This window comes from Eublepharis macularius, chromosome 11 (genome assembly GCF_028583425.1).
Source record: "Eublepharis macularius isolate TG4126 chromosome 11, MPM_Emac_v1.0, whole genome shotgun sequence".
NCBI classification, from domain to species: domain Eukaryota; kingdom Metazoa; phylum Chordata; class Lepidosauria; order Squamata; family Eublepharidae; genus Eublepharis; species Eublepharis macularius.
The window spans coordinates 35,302,908-35,321,193 of NC_072800.1; the positions used below are offsets into that span (position 1 = coordinate 35,302,908).

Sequence of the window (18,286 nt, forward strand, 5' to 3'; positions counted from 1 at the left end):
CATGTGATGCTCTCAGATCTAGAGGAGAACAAACATTACCAGCTCCACCAAAGATATTACTCTGGCATTCTGAGCAGATCCCATGGGGCAATTTTTTAAGATGATGCAGCTATTAATAGTCTTTATTTTTTAACACAAGGTTTTCAGTTTTTGGCTTCATGGTGAAGCATCTAGGCATTCCCATCTGAAACCTGTAACCTCTTTATTTAAATAATATATTTAAAGAAGGAAACAAAACCAGTTTATGCTAAATACAAGTATCATATGCAGCTTTATCATTTTGTATCAGAACTTTTTAACTCTCAATCAATTAAAGCAAATTAGTGACAAAAGAAACCTAGCCCTTTTTCATCATCACTTTTTAAAAAAGATGAATTCACAAGGAATTAGATTGTCCAGGGAAAAAAAAACGAAGGAAAAATTAATCCTGTGATCATAAGCATGTTTATTTGGAATCAGTTTCCCACTGGATGTATTTTGGAGAAAAATGCAAGTACAGTTACTTCAGTTACCTATCAATGGGGGAAACTATCCAGGGAGGTAGAGGGGTCAAATTTTTCCAGTAAACGCCTTAAATTTTGCAGGGAGCATATGTCTTTCTGTCCAGTAAAGACCCACCAATTTTCAGAAAGATTGGACCCAGGAGTCCAATTCAGGAGTCCAAGAGGAGTCCAAGAGGCTCATAGCCTCTGGACAAGGTGCCTTCAGCCACTCTCCATTGTTTCCTTTGGGGGAAACATTTCCAAAGCTTTCCAGGCAAAGAGAAACCTTAAGCGAAGGCAACCCTTGGCCAAAAGCCAGTTTCAATGCAAGTCCCACTCCCAATGAAAGCTGAACCAACTAAACCCAACCGAACCAAACTACAGCAAGTGAAGAAATGTCAGACCAGAGAATCCCAAACTGAAGCAAGGGTGTTGGAGTTTCCCAGACAAGCCACAGAGTTTAAAAGGCAGTTAACCGTGGCTTAAATGGCTCTTCTAGTGCTTGGGGGTGGAGTTGGGGTGGGAATCCATGGTCCTCACAGATAAAGTAGGCAGGAGAAGTGGAGCACCAAGTGCCAGCGAGAGAACAGTGGTGCAAAGTGGCTCAAAGTACTGAGGGAAGCTCATGGCAGCAGAGCAGTGTGAGGACAATGGGGGACAGGAAGCAGCAGGCAAAGAGGCTGCGAGGGCCAGCTGAGACCATGGGGAGACATGAGGTCACGGGCCAGGGAGATGGTCTTACCTCCTCCCATGCCTGGAAAGGAGGAAATAAGCTTGGAGAAGCCAGAATGCAGTGGTTTCTGGATTCAACTGAATAAACACAGTTTAATCTGGCCTATCAGTATCTGGCTTCCAGAGGAGAGGAATCTTCAGTTCCAATAAGATTTCTGGTTCTTCATCAAAAGATTCTTCGTCGAAGGTATCTGTCATTCTTCCATCTCTTTTGTAGAAATCTCTTTTGTATAGTCAGAATAAATCTGACTATATAACAAGTATATGAATGCTGGCTCGCACACCCCTAGCAACGACACCTGGTAGAGAGCAGGCTGAAACTGGCCTTTTTAGTTCTGTGCACTTTCGTATGTGATCTTGATCAAGTTGCTATCTCTGGCCCTCAATTTCTTACAGTTATGCATTTCACAGGATTGGTCTGATTTAAGAAGACAAATATGTTACCAACTGTACACTCTGCATACTAAACATGCAAAGGTTGCATTCCTGTAGCAATATTGCAAACCTAGGGTAATATGTTTGTTGTCTGACAATGCCTTCTACATCAGGAGCTCTTGTAGAAAAGATGTGTTGGAAACAGCTGCCATGTTCAATAATACTTTAAAATGTCATTGATTGTCTAGTATCATGTTTTTCCTGTAGTTTCATCTCTGCATTGCTTGTTAAGCTAGAAGCAACTACTTTTCATTATAAAGAGAGATCATAGTTGCCACAGAACCATATTTCATAGCCAAAGGCAAATAAAAAGAATACATGTGTTAATAAACCTGCCAACACCACAGTAAGAGTTCAATAATCTATTATTTAAAATATGATTGCTAGGAAAAATGAAACCTATCCTAGCTATGCATATACACACCTAACTACCAAAGGTAGCAATTTAGGGGTCAAATCGAACACAAAGTTAAATCCACAGCTATTACAAATTTATCTAGAGTGAGATATGGTATATTAAAAGAGAGTAATATATCCTAACTAATCCCAAATGAATTCGAAATGAATTAACTTTAATGCTGTTCCTTTCACTGCAACATGTACTAATATCCATTGAAATCAATTGAGTATGACCTTAATGTGCTAAAAGATAAATAGCCAAATTTTATTTTAATGAAGTTTTTCTTAGATGTTACTCTAATTATTATTATTATTATGGCTTTTTAAAGTGTTGTCTTAGCATTGGCAGAATATACTGGCCTTTCTGAAAGTGATTATAAATGCTCAAAAATTATGGCAAGAATGCCTTTTAATCACAAACACCATTATACCATTTTAAAATCAAATATATATGCTGATCAATGTGCTGTTCTTGTGGATGCAGAAAATTTTAAAAATCCAGATTTAAATGCTCTCGTTATTTGGAAACAAGTACCATTGTAATCAACAAGATTTAATTCTAAGCAAAGAGGGTTATGATTGGAGTGCAAAAGGCCAATAACACAAGGCTCATTTGTTTTTAATGGGACTTAACAATGAATCAGTGCATTCAAGATCAGATAACCAGCTCATTTGTTCTTGTGCTAGGAATATATAGTTCCAGTGTGGCTATAAATAACATCATCTCTGTGGTCCATATATTGTAGAACAGTTGTTCTAACCTGGCAACGCAGTGCATAGTCTCAAGTGGCAATCTCTTATAATTCCACTTCCTGGTATCTGCCAAGCAAGGATCCTAGTGCATGAACCTGGAACTTTCTATGAGGAACACATCAACAAAGCCAGTGCCTACCATAGCCTTTAAAATGCTGGTGTCTTTGTGTTCAGATTCTACTGCAGATACTTTCCTAGTTAGCAGCCAAAAAGGAGCATGCGTGAAGGGACATCCCACAAAATATTGAAGTCAAAACCGAGTAGAGTACAATGGTAGCTTAAGACAAAATTCACATTGGGAGACTCAACTACTCTATGGCTGTGTTCCAAACAACCCTCAAAAGTCCTCAGGTATGCACACTCCTTCCCCCTTACCAAGCATAAATTGCTGGGAAAATGAAGGCTTCTTGATTTGAGCCAATTGCTGTTTGTTGTGACATCCATACTGTCACAAACAAAACTGCAGTCTGTTCTATAGTCTATAAATGAGGGTTCCAAACAATTATTAAACCATGGCTTGGAATCCTGGTAGGTAGGTGCAAGGAAATAAAGAGACTTTTTATACAACAAACTGTGGTTCAGCTATAAGAACAAACCACAAATTGTCCAGGAACAGAAAGCCTTCAAGTTCCCAGGTATATGTGAAGGCAAGAGTGGGAGGTGGGAGAAGGTACATGAACCTTAGGACATCTGAGGTTTATACTCATAATGAAAGAAACAGTTTGTCTGTCATATGTGAATGTAGCCTATGTCATAACAGAAGGAGATATATGTATTTAACTACTAAATAAATTGAACCCAAAAAGCTGTGGAATGCATTGGGAATATTCTCATATCATATGGGTTCAATATTATGTCTAGTTTTGCATTGTATCATATGACATATTTTCACTTATGGAGCTCTTTATAATTTGGTGATAATTTTCTTCCTAGGCTTGGCTGCAGACCACATAATATTAAAGTTTTGTCAGGGATTTTTATCCATAAGCCACTACCTTCTTCACTTCAATTCATCTCAATTCAATGAACATTAAAGTAAGGAAGGAAATTTAATCAAATATACATTAAAACCTTAAATAAATCTTTCAAGCTGGCTGACCTCTGTTTTTACTCCCACTCCTATATATGCAACATTTTGAATGACTTAGAATGATGAAATTTTGAGAAATCTAGGCTATGATTCTAACTGCTTCAAGAGGATAATGTCATTTCCAACCTGCAATATATTAGCAAACAACAAGTTGGTAAAATAAGGTTTGAACACGTGAAGCTGCCTTCTATCAAATTAGGCCACTGGTCCATCTAATTCAGCATTTTCTGCTCTGACTGGTAGCATCTTTCTGGGGTCACAGACAGAGGGTCCTTCCCAACACCCCAACACTGAGATCTGTTAACTGAACATAAGAGGGATTCAACCTTGGACTTTCAGCTTGGAAAACACATGGTCTGCCTCTGCCCCTTTCTGTAAATAGCAGGGGCCAGACAGAGAATGAAATACATGTCTAATTTGGAAAGAACACATCTTCTCACCTAAAGAGCTGGTATTTAGGATGTTCTCCATATATCTGACCATTGCCTCAATATCACTTTCCTGTAAATAGAAGAAAAAGATTTGAATTATCTATTTCAATAGAGACTTTGATCCTCAAACAGTGTTCTTTGTTGCAACTTAGTAGCTAAACAATTAAAACAATGACAACTAAGGTTCAAATAACAGATCCTACTGCTGAAAATACCAACAAGAACACAACTATAGAAGAATTGCCTGAGTCCAATTAATGATGATGACCCTTCTGTTTCAACTCTCTATTTCTTGCTAGTAACCTCAAGTAAGTTCTCATATCATGTAATATTCATCTCTGTTAATCCTCAAGTCAGACATATCCATGAAGACAATATTTCTGGTCATCCTTGCTAGTGTTCACAGAGAGACTTACATTCAATACATTACATAATGATTTCGAAAGCCATTTGTGCTTGAATGAATAACTATTAAAATATCTTGCAGCAATGTGCTAAAATAAAGGTTGCCTCCACATGAGCCATTTTAGTTTTCGAATTGCCATCATTTTTTAACACTTTGACGAAGAATCCAGACAATATCACTGGAAACCCTGTGAGGCCAAGAAAGCAGGAAACCATGTGAGGCCCACGGTTACCCAGTGAGGGTTGTGGAACAGGGGATTCACACCTAGCAGTGCCATCCTAAGCAAAGTTTCACCCTTCTAATGGATAGTAGGTCTCTCAGGTCTGCGTCAGACACTGTAACCACTTCACCACATTGGCTTTCAGTGCTACTGTTCCCTTAAATTTCCCTCCTTTCCTTCTGCTTCCCGTTTAATTAATTAATTAATTCCTATTTGCTGGAGGTCAGCTGCTGAGTTACTCAACCAACTATGAATTATCAGCTTATGGTTTTGTTGGGGTGGGGGGTTAAAACTGCTTTACACTTATAGCCAAATCCATTTTTAAATTTTAATGTTTAATGTCATTTCATGATCACATCTTTTCAATTATAAAACAAATCAGGTGTGACTTTTGTTGCAAAGTGAAAAGCATTACTTAGCTCACCTCTCCCCGAGCAGTAAGTGATCATTAATTGATTTGTGTATGGTATAGGCACATGAAAACAAGAAGTAATCAATCAGGCAGTAAAACAAACAAAAAGTAAAACACAGAGAGAACTGTAGTTAAACAAATCTTTGTTCTGGGTAAAATCTAGTAGGAATTTGTCCTTTGGGAGGTTGTTATGGGGAGTACAGCACTATATTAAGTACCATGTGAAATTTCAATCTCAATTCTACTTGGAGTTGACTAGGGAAAAGTAATGACTGAGCAACGAAAAAGTGTCCTGGTGTGGGAGCTAAAGTTATCCAAGTGCACCAGGAAACAAAAATTCTTTAGTTCCAGGCTGGGATAAGTATGAACACACAATGGAGATAGGAAAGTTAGCTCAGTACTGGATCCACATTATTATTTACAGTGCAATCTTAAACAGCATTATACCCACCTAAACCCATTGACTTCGATGGACTTAGAAGGGTAACTCTTCTAAGAATGAACTACTCATCAGACATTATAATGATTTGTGTATACTGCTTTTACAGTGGATCCAGATGATGCTATATTAAACCCAGTCTATCCCCTCCATTTCAATTTCTCGTGCAACAAAATATGGGAAAGGAAACTGTCAGCAGCACAGTTTAGGGCAGGTGAATAGAAGTGAGGGTCAAGTGGAAATGACCCAGAAATGGGTTAGGAAGTAGGATTCCTGCCCATTAAATGCTGGTAAATGCTTGTTTGGGGTTAAGTTAGGTCAGCAACCCTCCTAGGTGCCAGGTAACAAGAAAAAGATGTAGATTTTAAAATATATATTTGGAAGCAATCAGATGTTAGAAACAGTTGATTGTAATGAGATAGAGAACTCACTTTCAAGACTGACAAGGACACAAGAGGGAGAGAAGGGGGGAGTATGGGCCATTATTTAGGGAGAGTAAGTGGGCAATGACATTACTCTACTCTTTACTCATTATAGTTAGGGAGGGTAAGCAGGCAAGGATCCCTCTAATACCATGGGATTGTTCCTCAAAGTAATGATATATCAGTTTATCAGAAGGAATAAAAATGTATCACATGTTTATAAGATAACTTTTCTGCTTCATCCATAGCAGGTTTCTGAAATGTGCTCTGAATCTTGCCCTGCCCTCCCCCTAAGTGGTGCCCCTTGGGATTCGTGGTTGTGGAGAGTGCCCTGAAGTCATAGCTGACTTATGGCAACCCCTAGCAGGGTTTTCATGGCAAGAGACTAACAGAGATGGTTTGCCATTGCCTGCCTCTGCAACCCTGGTCTTTGCTAGAGGTCTTCCATCCAATTACTAACCAAGGCCAACCCTGCTTAGCTCCTGAGATCTGACGAGATCAGGCTCACCTGGGCTATCCAGGTCAGGTCGTGTCTCCTCTAGATTGCCCTCCTTAGACTCATTTGAACTTTGACCCTGCACTTCTCATGCTTTTTAAACAAGCTCTGTTGTGCCATAAAAGCCAAGAAATTGTCAGCAGGTCTTTCTCCCTCCCAAGGGATTACTATAGATAAGATCTTTTTTAAAAAATCAATACCTCTTCAAAAGAATCAAAGGTAGAAAATGAAAAAATAATCAATGTTCTAGCTATGAAGAGAGAAAGATAAATACTCTCACTCCACAGCAGTGAAGCAAGAACTGAGGAAATGAAGTGGTGTTCCCCACATCATACTGAAGCACTCAGAGGCAAACTGTTAGAGGAAGGAGCACCCCATGCTCTAGAAGATTCCATGATCCAGCTTGCTCATGCCCTTACAGATAGGTGTGGTTGTACAGAGACCACAAACGAAAAACATATATATTGCTGCTAACTACCTTATTTTTCTGGGATACATAGCTTGGAAACCATAAATAAATCAAATAATTAAATACATAACCGAATCAAATAAAAACAAATATATATCATATTTTATGAAGGATAGCCAGAAGTGGATTAATGGGCCTGATCCAACTTACTTTTTTTAAATTGTGCACTAATTTCAGAGAGAGAGAGTTAAACATTTCCTCAAGTTTTTATTACAATCAATAAGTGCCTAAATTTAGCTGGATTGTTCCCATTCTGTTTTGATGTTTAACATTACTTGCAACATCTGCATCTTTATATCAATTAATCCCAAAATATCTAAAATCATGCTGAGCTGAGGGGAAATGGGAACAGCTAATGAAACCAAAGGATTTTTTTACACTTCCTGTAGGGAATTGATAATTTATGGTTTTTAAAATTATATTTCATAGGAAAAAAGAGCCTTGCGTTTGTTTTGACCAACTCAGGATCCATTTTATTTTTAGAAATAGCATATTTGCACACTTAAATCAAAAATAAGAAGTTTGATAAATTGGCCAGATGGTTCCACCTTGTGATTCCTAAATATATATGATTCATACACTAAAGAATGTGTATAAAAACCAACACTTGCACTTGCATAATGCCTGTTTATCTGAATAAGTGCTATGCAGAAGCTCCTGATAGACGGTATCCTGAGATTAGAGAACAGGCAGGTAACTCACTGGCCCTTGCCCTTTTATCCTCGCACATTTTTCTCCCTTGCTTTTATTCAGTGTCAGACAAAGCTAGCTTCTCTTTTTCTTTCTGCTGGTTGTTGAGAAGAATATGGGCTTCTGCGCATCTCTGTCCACTGGTTCAGAAGCAATCACCAGTCACAGCCAAAGCAAAAAGGTATACTTTATTGTGGCCAATAATCCACAGGTGCCCATCCTACTCTGTATGCCCACTACCATGCTGTAGTTATTTACATCATTTTGTGATTTAGAACACTGCCTGTAGGATAGGGATGCCAATCTCCAAGTGGGGCCTGGAGATCTCCCAGAATTTTAACTAATCTCCAGCTTACAGAGATCAGTTCCCCTAGAGAAAATGGCTCCTGTGAAGGACAGACTCTATGGCATTATACCTTGCTGAGGCCCAGGGCCGGCGCGTCCATTGAGGCGGGTCTGGCAGCTGCCTCGAGCGCTGAGGCACCAGAGGGGGCACCAGGAGCAGTGGCACACGCCATGGAGCTGGCAGCGGCAGTGCTGGCAGCTGAACGGAAGGGCTGGGAGCCACCCATGCGCCGCCCGGCCACCTGCCACGACTGGCCTGCAGCTGCTGTGCCCAGCCGGGAGCATGTGCTGGCGGTGGCAGTGCTGGGCAGTCTGAGCAGGCAGCCTTCCAGCCCTTCTGCTCAGTTGCCCTGTGCTGCTGCCGCCTGCACACAGCTGTGGGCCAGGCGCAGCAGCGGCCAGGGCAGCGCGGGGCAACTGAGTGCCAATGGGGCCGGCTCGCAGTGGCATGCTACATGATGACGTCACATGCAGTGATGTCATCATGCAGTCTGGGTGTGAGCATGCGCACGCTTTGCGCACGTGTGTGTGGAGACGGCAACAACCCTGAAGCTGCCCCCAGCCTCAGGTGCCAGAAACTCTGGCACTGGCCCTGCTGAGGCCCCTTTCCTCCCCAAACTCCACCCTCCATAGGTTCCATCCCCAGATCTCCAGAAATATCCCAACCTGGAGTCAGCAATGCTACTGTATAGGATATAGGGTTGCTAGGTCCCCTGGGGCTCAAAATGGGGAATGGGTGTGTTTGCAGGGGGAGTGCAACGGGAATATTTACCTTATGCACACACAGGACATGCATGGTCCAGAACACTTCTGTGTCACACTGGGAATGAAGTCATGCCCCCCGTGCTTCCACATCACATTGAGAATAATGTCATTCCTGGCACGATGTAGAAGTGCTCCAGAGTACTCAGGACTGCACTGCAGGGTTCCCAGGCCCATTCCCAGCACCTTTCTGCCCCCCTGCCAGCCAGGTGAGAGGTGGCGGGGGACAGAGGCTGGGAATAGGGGATACCCCATCCCTACTGGGGGAATGGAATTCCTAAGGGGATGGGATAGTGGGGAACATGATAAGTCTGTCTGGGATTGGGTTCTACCAATAGCCACACAATGCCTTCTACAGTCACATAATCAACTACGTTAAAAAGGTGGCCACAACTTACAGGTTCCTATATGTAGTTAAGATGGTATTTTCTTCCTCAGTATTATTTTTGCTGTTAATCCCAAACTCTTGGTTCAGCCTGCCATTAATTTTTGGAGAAATCACTGTCTGACATTTTCCAAGAGCCGGTTACATTTTCAATAGATGAATCACAAGTTGAAGTGATGAGAAAGAGAAAAAAAACTACCAATCCTCTAAACAAGAACAGAGGTGGGCACGAACCAAAATACGAACCAAGATTCATGATGAACCAGGCTGGTTCGTGCTTCGCGAACCAGCGGCTCGTCATTTCCCATTTCTGATGAACCGCCATGAACTTTAGGCTGGTTTGTTTTTTGGTTCGTCACTGCAGACAGCCTGGTGCCGATCAATCAGTTTCCTAGGCAACAGGGGATGGACTTATTGCTGACCTTCTGTTGACCCAGAAGTGACAATTTTCTGACCTGGATGTGACATTTTCATGAACCAAACAAACTGGTTCGCAAACCGGGGGGAGGTTCATGAACGTTTGTGGTTCGTGAAATTTGACGAACCACAAACCACGTGGTTTGTTTTTTCCCCAGTTCGTGCCCATCTCTAAACAAGAACAGGGGCTCTTAATCCACCCCACTCCTAGATGAACCACTCTTAAACCATCTCATCTAAATTCATTGTGAAAACAGCCCTTTACAAAGACTTAATTTTAATCAAAAATATTGAAAACTTCTAGATACTTATAAGTTGTAGTGTTTGGGGTTTTTTTATTAGGCTACGGTCTTTTCAATTTATGAAACTGAAAACTCAGGCTTCTTTGATGGTGGGGAACTGAAATTTAGAAAACCAGGATCAAAGGTACTGATGTGAGGGGAATGAGAGTGCCTTGTTTTATTGATATGCAGCTAAATATGCCTGTACCAGAGTATGCTCCCCTTGCCTTCTATTGCTCTTCATCCATTAATGACAACAGGATGTATGTGTGTACTGGGGAGAAAACAAAACAGCAAAAAACAGTAGAATAAAATTCTGACAGAGGTGCCAATAACACAGCTTCCAATTCTTCCAGCCCTAATTTTTCTTGTCACAGAAATATAAACCTCTGACATGCCAGTATGTCATTCTGACCATATCTGACTGCTAATACTGAGTTTTCTCTTCCTTGTTAAAATTTCTGTTTATAGCAGATACCTTCTAATACACTGAATTGACCCCCAATAACAGAATTACTTTATGTGATGCAAGGAAGTCAAAAGAAAAAACTTAAACATTGGATCAGCTGAGGGGGAAAGGTCCAAGAAAGATTGTTGAAAGGCGCAAACCCTAATTTCTAGTATAGGGTAGAGAGTTTTCAAGAGATTTATGTAGTCTTAGCAGTCTAAAAATTGGGGGGGGGGGGGGGAAATATATTCTGCTTTTGTTTGACTAGAGCTGATAGCCAGGATAACAAGTTGTATACAGATTTGGGTTCATGTTTCAGGTGATCTATGAACTTATTAAGTTAGTCTTGTGAATTATTACATATGTACACTAATTTGTGTTTAGTGATTCTGTAAAAACAGGAGCTGATTATACAGACAAGATCAGCAATACAGAGCTAATAGGTTCATGTCTCATTTGTTTCTGGCATATTTATATTGTGTTATAATTGACCATTAAGTATTTAATGGTAAAACAAACACACACATGCACACATTTGTCTTAACACATTGTCCCAATATAGGCATTTTATGTTAAGACAGACTGCACTAATTTGGAAGGATAGATGAATTTCAAAGATGAAAACAGTAACAGAAACCAATGCAGAGAGTTTTGTGCAGTCCCTCTTCTCATCAACATTAGAGTATGTCTGCAAAACCCTTTATATACTACAAGAAACCAAAATGGGCTCTAGAAAATGGCTCCTGCACTCCGCAGTGGACCAATTTCGGCCCATTTGGGGCCAAATAGGGCCTGTTTGGAGCCGTAATCAGGCCGCTGTGGAGTGCAGGAATGCTGTTGGGGCAGTGTGATGGGCCTTGGAGTGCTCCTGCACTCCACAGTGGGTCAATTTTGGCCCCAAAAGAGCCCGATTCAGCCTCAAACAGATTGAAATCAGCCCGCTGAGGAGTACAGGAGCACTCCAGGGCTCATTGCGCCACCCTGGCAACATTCTTGTGCTCTGTAGAAGGCTGATTTTGGCACATTGGAGGCTGAACCAGGCCTGTTTGGGGATGAAATTGGCCCACTGTGGAGTGCGTGAGCATTCTAGGGCTTGTCGCACTGCCCCAGCAGCTTTCCTGCGCTCCTCAGCGAGCCAATTTTGGCCCTAAATAGGCCGAAATCGGCCCACTGCAGAGTGCAGGAGCACTCCAGAACCTGTCACACTGCCTCAGCCTGCTTGGGGCCTGCTGAGGGCTGCACCGGTGCACCAGGCCTCTCCGCTGCCTCCATTGCTCCAGAGGCCTCCTTGGGAGGGCTATGCCTTTGGCGGGCTTATCCTGGCGCAGGTGCAGTTTTGCTGACAACTCACTGTGCCTGTGCCAGGATAAAAAGTGAGTCATTGGCAACACGGGTTGCCTTTTATATAGTAGGATTAGGTCTGTGATGAAACACTGCCAACACATAGTGAGCAGACATGGAAGTCCTCATAGCAAAATGATACTTGTGGGATCATTACTTGCTGTATAATTGATTTTTTACAAAAGTTTGTTTCAAGTACTTCTAGATCCTTGTAACTCTAAAATAAATATTCTAAAATTTCTAGGAAAGATTTCAGGACTGCAGACACACAAAAATGCACTCCCAAAAAATTCTGTGCACCTTTTAATTTTGTTGGTTGCTATCCTCAGCTAAAAAAAGTGCCTTTGATGCATACCTGCTGATTTGTTCTACAAACAGTCTGTGACATATCCATCTCTTCCACTTCTGTCACCTCCACAACTTCCTCCTCCTCCTCCTCCTCCTCCTCCTCACTGGTTTCCGAATACGAATCAAACACATCATCGTAATACTCTTCAGCAATGAGTGGGTCTTCAGGGATCTCTGTTTTTTTTCCAAAGAAATGGGAACACTGTAAGAAATAATGCAAGCTCAGAAGTTACTTGTCATGTATCTATTTCAATTTCAAAAACTCAAAAATTACAAGGAGATTGGTCACCCGTAAAAAGCGTACATACAAAGACTGGAGAAGTAGCATATGAGTTTAAATTTATATACTTTTCAAAGAGGACCATCATTGTGAAAACACAACTTCAAGGGCTCTCCAAAAAAGAAATCCTCAAATGATTTGCTTATGATGACTTTCTTTGGTGCATATGTAATTCTGGGTTAGAAACATTTTTATCTTGTCTTCAATAAGACTAAATATATACAATGGACTCCAGCTGGGTTGGCTCATAGCAAAATGGGGTAAAATGATGGGATGTCACCTGTCCTTGTGGCCTCCCATCTTCTCAGCTGCACTCTCTCTCTCTTGCTAGCCAAGTGACTGGCCATTTCCTCCCTCCATTTATTTTGTAAGTTTGCCAACTCCAGTTTATCCCCGCCATCCCTACCTAGCTGTAACCAGAGAAGGATTCTGCTATCTTCAGAAAGCTCTATCCCATCACGATTTTTAAAATGTGTATCATGGCTTTCTCCCTCATTGGGAATTCAAAGCAGCTTTTTATATCATCCTCCTATCCTCCACTTAATCTACACAACAACCACAACCTTGTGAGGATAGGTGAGGCTGAGAGATTGTTATAAGTCTAAGGTCACCTAGCAGGCTTCCATGGTTGATCAAGGGATTCAAACGCAGTCATCTCAGGTCGTAGTTCGACTAATCACTATGCCACACCAGCCCTGGTTGCTAAGGATGGGATTGCTAAGGATGGTATGGTATTTTGCAAAGATGGTCTCATCCCTCTCTAATTATGGCTGGAAAGAAGGAAGGAGGCGAGTTAAGAAGCGCTGGCAGCAGGTGAGAGGGTTTTTTTTTTAAAAAAACCCTCCTCTGCAGAGAAAGAATAAGTTACCAATAATACCAGCACCAAACCAGATTTGGTGAGGCACTGGTATTCGGACTTAGGACGCGACTACTAAATATCTTAAATGCTGTTCATACACAGAGCGAAACTATGCAGAAGACCATGAAAATAGGAAACGTTCTAGCTTGTGCTTGCCAAATTACTTGGTGCTTTCTTCAGAAGCATTGTGTTTTATAACTACTGCAGTATTCCCTCAGCGATATAAACAGACTCTTTGAAAAATAGTTTTAATTTGCTTCTTCCCTGGAGTTCATTATTACTGTATTAATGCAGCATTCTGAATTTTGCATGCATTTAAGAGGCAATGGTCAGCCTCATTTATTTAAAATAAAACAAACAAACAAGTGACAGTAGGGTGATCACCCAAGAGAACAAAATCATGCTCATATCAGCAAGTTTATAATGAACAAAAAGGGCAACAAATCTCTGCCTTGGAGCAATTTCATCTCCAGCACCAATCCCTTTATATAAAAAATAATAAATACTTGCTTATAAATGGCAATGATAATTGCCCATAACTGTCTTCATTTTCAGTTTCTAAAACCTATATACAATCAACATTCACCCATAATAAGTGCTGGGTGAGTTCTCCCTCTTCACAATTCAGAATTGGCTGGACATTTATGAGCTTTCTCAGTGGGCATTGGGGAAGTGACCATCTGATCTCTAAGAGTTTTCTCTTGGTTTAGGATGGTGCACACCTGCTGATAGCACTACACATGTGCAACATTTTTGTATTAGCCTTAGGGATTGTGTTGTGTAGTCGTTAGTGTGTTAGACTAGGCCTGGGGAGACCTAGGCCATAAAACTCACTTGGTGACCTTGAATCTATCACTCACTAGCAGGCAGATGATAAATTAAGAAAATAACCTGCCTCACAGCGCTATTATGAAGAAAAGAAGGAACAGGAAAGAGAATTTTGTAGATTGCCTTGAGCTCTTTGCAGGTTTACAAGTGATAGTTTCAACTGCATGATAGACTGCCAATAAGAAATTCAACTGCCCTCTGTCCAAATGAATGTAGCTGGAAGCAAGGAAGGATTTTCTTGCCTATGGAGATTCTTTAGTGAAAATATGGTCTAGTGAGTCTCTGCTTATTTATCATTTTTATTCAAAGATCTATATCCACTCTGTCTTTCACTTCAGGTGGCTAACAACCAAAGGGATTAAAATATCCAGTCTTTAAAATCATGTTAATAAAAAAGAACTGCCAAAAAAATGCAACCAGATTACTCCAGTGCCATAAAAAGTTCTCTGAAAATGCACTTGTCTTTGGTTTTGGAAAGACAACTTTATAAGCCTCTTAGGGGAAAATGTTCCAAATTACTGGAGCCACAACTGAGAAAAAGTTCTAGATCTAGCTGTGTTTGTATGTTATGTGCTGTCAACATGTCTCTGACCTATGGTGATTTGACAGCACGTGACGTCAGATCTAGCTAAATCCGGGCTGAAATGGGTACAAAATGGCATTTTTGGCCATTTTGGGCCCGTTTCGGTGTCAAAAGAGCCCGGATTGCGGCCGAAACGGCCCAGATTGGGTCAGTGCTGGGCGGGAGAAGCCTCCCTCGCCCGGCCAAAATGGGCCCAAAATGGCCTTTTCCAGCAATTTTGAGCCTTTTTCGGCCCGAATCGGGGCCGAATTGGCCCATATCGGGTCGGTGTCGGGTGGAGGAAGCCTCTCCCACCCATCAACAACCCAGCCCTGGTCGTTTCGGCCCCAATCCTGGCCCAAAAGGTCCATTTTTGGCCCTTTTGGGCACGGATCAGGGCCAAAACAGCCGGGATCAAGTCAGTGCCAGGTAGGGGAGGGTTCCTCCACCTGGCTCTGACCCAATCCGGGCTGTTTCGGTCCTGAACTGGGCCTAAAAGGCCCAAAGTGGCCACTTTTGGTCATTTGGGGCCATTTTCTACTGGGATTGGGGCCGAAACAGCTGGGATTGGGTCAGTGCTGGGCAAGGAAACCTCCCCCTCCCAGCACCAACCCAGTCCCAGTCATTTCAGCCCTGATCCAGGCCGAAACGGGCCCCAAATGACCATTTTCAGCCATTTTGGCCCCATTCCCGCTTGGATCGGGGCCAGAATGGCTGGGATCAGGTCGGTGCTGGGTGGGGGAACCCTCCCCTGCCTGGCACTGACCTGGTCCTGGCTGTTTTGGCCCTGATCCAGGCCCAAACGTGCCCAAAAGATCCATTTTCGGCACTTTTGGGCCCAGATCAGGCCCAAAACAGCCTGGATTCGGTCAGTGCCACGCAGGGGAGGATTTCTCTGCCCAGCTACGACCCAATCTGGGCTGTTTCAGTCCTGATCAGGGCCTGAAAGGTCCAAAATGGCCACTTTCGGTCATTTTGTGCCATTTTCTGCTGGGATTGGGGCTGAAACAGCAAGGATTGGGTCAGTGCTGGGTGGGGGAAGCCTCCCCCTCCCAGCACCAACCCAGTCCCAGTCATTTCAGCCCTGATCCGGGCCAAAACGGGCCCAAAATGGCCATTTTCAGCCATTTTGGCCCCATTCCCGCTGAGATCGGGGCCGGAAAGGCCGGGATCAGGTTGGTGCTGGGTGCGGGAATCCTCCCCTTCCTGGCACTGACCTGGTCCTGGCTGTTTTGGCCCTGATTAGGGCCAAAATGGGGCCCAAATGGCCATTTTTGGCCCATTTTGGCTGGGATCAGGACCGAAACCATCAGCATTGGGTTGCTGCCTGGTGGAAGATGCCCCTGCCCAGCACTGACCTGATCTGGGCCATTTTGGGCCTGATCCAGGCCAAAACATGCCCAAAATAGCCATTTTGAGCCATTTGGGGCCTGTTTCAGCATGGATTGGAGCCAAAAGGGCCCTGATCGGGCCACTGCCAGGTGGGGGAACACTCCCCCGTCTGGCAGCAGCCAAATCCCAGCCATTTTGGCCCAATCAAGGGGTGTGGCATATACTAGTGAGTTTTGCTAATGTGTTCCTGCAGCTCTTTTTCTACAAAATGACCCCTGACTAAAATATAGTAATAGTAATAGTAATGGTAATAGTAGTAGTAAGTCAGTTTTTCTTTTTATATTTTTTTCCTAAATAGGAGAGTTGTACCTGGAAAAACAAACAGAAATCGAGGCCTTATTTCCTGCATCGCACAGTGAAGAAGCTCCCAGTAAAACATCGAATTCATTCATTGCATTATCTCCCTCATTATGATTTTGGCAACTCTTCCAAGTGGAGCTGTGGAAGTACTCAGCAAATATGTAAATATTTGCTACAAAATCTATGACTTTGTGAAAAATAATATCAATTAATCCCTCTACATGTGGGCTGTTAACTGCCTTTTGATTTCTTTGAGAACTGAGTACAGATGGTGTGCATTAGGCATCACTAATGAATGTCGTATTTTTCTAAACTTTGATCTAACCAAACTTGCATCAGAAATGACAAATGGGCATATCCCAGGCTGTTGCAGGATTAAGGCCATGGGAAACAAATGCTCAGCAATTCCTAACAACAGCTGCCAGGGCATAGCTAAAGTAGGAATGCTTCCAAAATTCTCCTCATTCACATTTCTTTAGGTTTTGTATTTCCGAATTGTTTGAGTTCATTCATATCTTTACTCTATGTTTTGATTACATTGATAAAGCACTGGAAGAAAGAGCAATCTTTCTGATGTGATTGTTCTTTGTAATGTATTTTAATAGTCTGCAAAAATACACATTCATCAGAAAGAAACTTGCTGCAATCATACAATCATATCAAGATTGCTTTTTTGTAGTGTTTATTAATCTACACATGCACATTAGTAATAACTTACAGGAAATGATGAACTATTCAAGTTAAACCAGAATTCAGAAAGAATGCTCATGAAACAATAATGGAATGGCAGCGCGAATCCTTTTTTTTCCTAACTAAAATTTCATCATGAAGGCAGAAGGTGAGTCAAAATAACTGTTCATTATCTATACACACATCCTTTCTATTTCCCAGACTAAAGAGCAGAACTTTTCAGTGTCTCACGGGACAGTGATCGAGGTTTATAAAATTATGCATGGGGTGAAGATTGACAGAGAATTTTTCTTCTTCTCCCATACTAGAACTGAGGTATAGCCAATGAGGCTGATGGTCAATAGATTAAGGGTGGACAAAAGGAAGTATTTCTTCACACAATGAGTAATTCAGTTGTGGAATTTGCTACTAGTGGATGTAATGATGACCATGAGCATAAATAGTTTTAAAATGGGATTAGAAAGATTCCATGAAGGTTAGATCCCTCAATGCTACTAGGCATGTGTGGTTTGGGAATCTGATTTGGAAAAAAAAATGCCCGAATTGGACCCGATCCGTAAAGATTCAGGATTTCCTAATCAGGTCCAGCGATTCGGAAATCCCAAATCAAAGCTTTCCAAAGCATTTGTAATGCTTTGGAAAGCTTTGGGGCTGAATTTAAAAGGCCCCGCCGCTGCTTGCAAGCAGCAGCAGCGGGGCCCTTTAAACATCATCCCAGCCCCACCCACCCCACTTACCTTAGCAGCGTTGGCAGCAGCAGTGGCTCTGCCCCCCCCCACTGCTGCGTGGCCGCAGAGTGGTGGTGGAGGAGGAGAAAGCCCTTCCTGCCCCTCAAATGGCTGCTGTGGTGCCGCAGCCATTTGAGGGGCAGGAAGGGCTGGAGGAGGTGGCTCTGGCCTTCCCCACTGCCCTGCAGGCTCAGGAGGTGGTATGGCAGCAGAGGAGCTGGCTGGCTCCAGGCTCTCATCTAAGAGTCTCTCTACACGAGGCACCTCAGCACATGTTCGTCACGTGTAGGGAGACACAATGTTATCCAGGGAGTGTAGTTTTAAAAGACAGAGCTGGCAGAGATTGCTCCTCAGAGGGTTTGTTAATTTCATCTTCACCTCCTGGAAGGCTCTGTCAATTTCATCTCTCTGTCTTTTAAAACTATGGCTAACTTTGCATCTCCT

The 18,286-nt window shown here is 42.4% G+C and overlaps 1 protein-coding gene across 3 annotated transcripts in view; it reads right to left on the bottom strand.

Moving 5' to 3' along the window:
• NEK11 (NIMA related kinase 11) overlaps positions 1 to 18,286 on the bottom strand; it is a 123,468-nt gene that overhangs the window by 13,130 nt on the left and 92,052 nt on the right. For all 3 annotated transcript variants that reach the window (XM_054991512.1, XM_054991511.1, XM_054991513.1), the window contains exons 13-14: positions 12,211 to 12,377; positions 4,332 to 4,392 (exon numbers count right to left, since the gene is read on the bottom strand). In XM_054991512.1, coding sequence (XP_054847487.1) covers positions 4,332 to 4,392; positions 12,211 to 12,377 — 228 coding nt within the window. The remainder of the gene's footprint in view (positions 1 to 4,331; positions 4,393 to 12,210; positions 12,378 to 18,286) is intronic.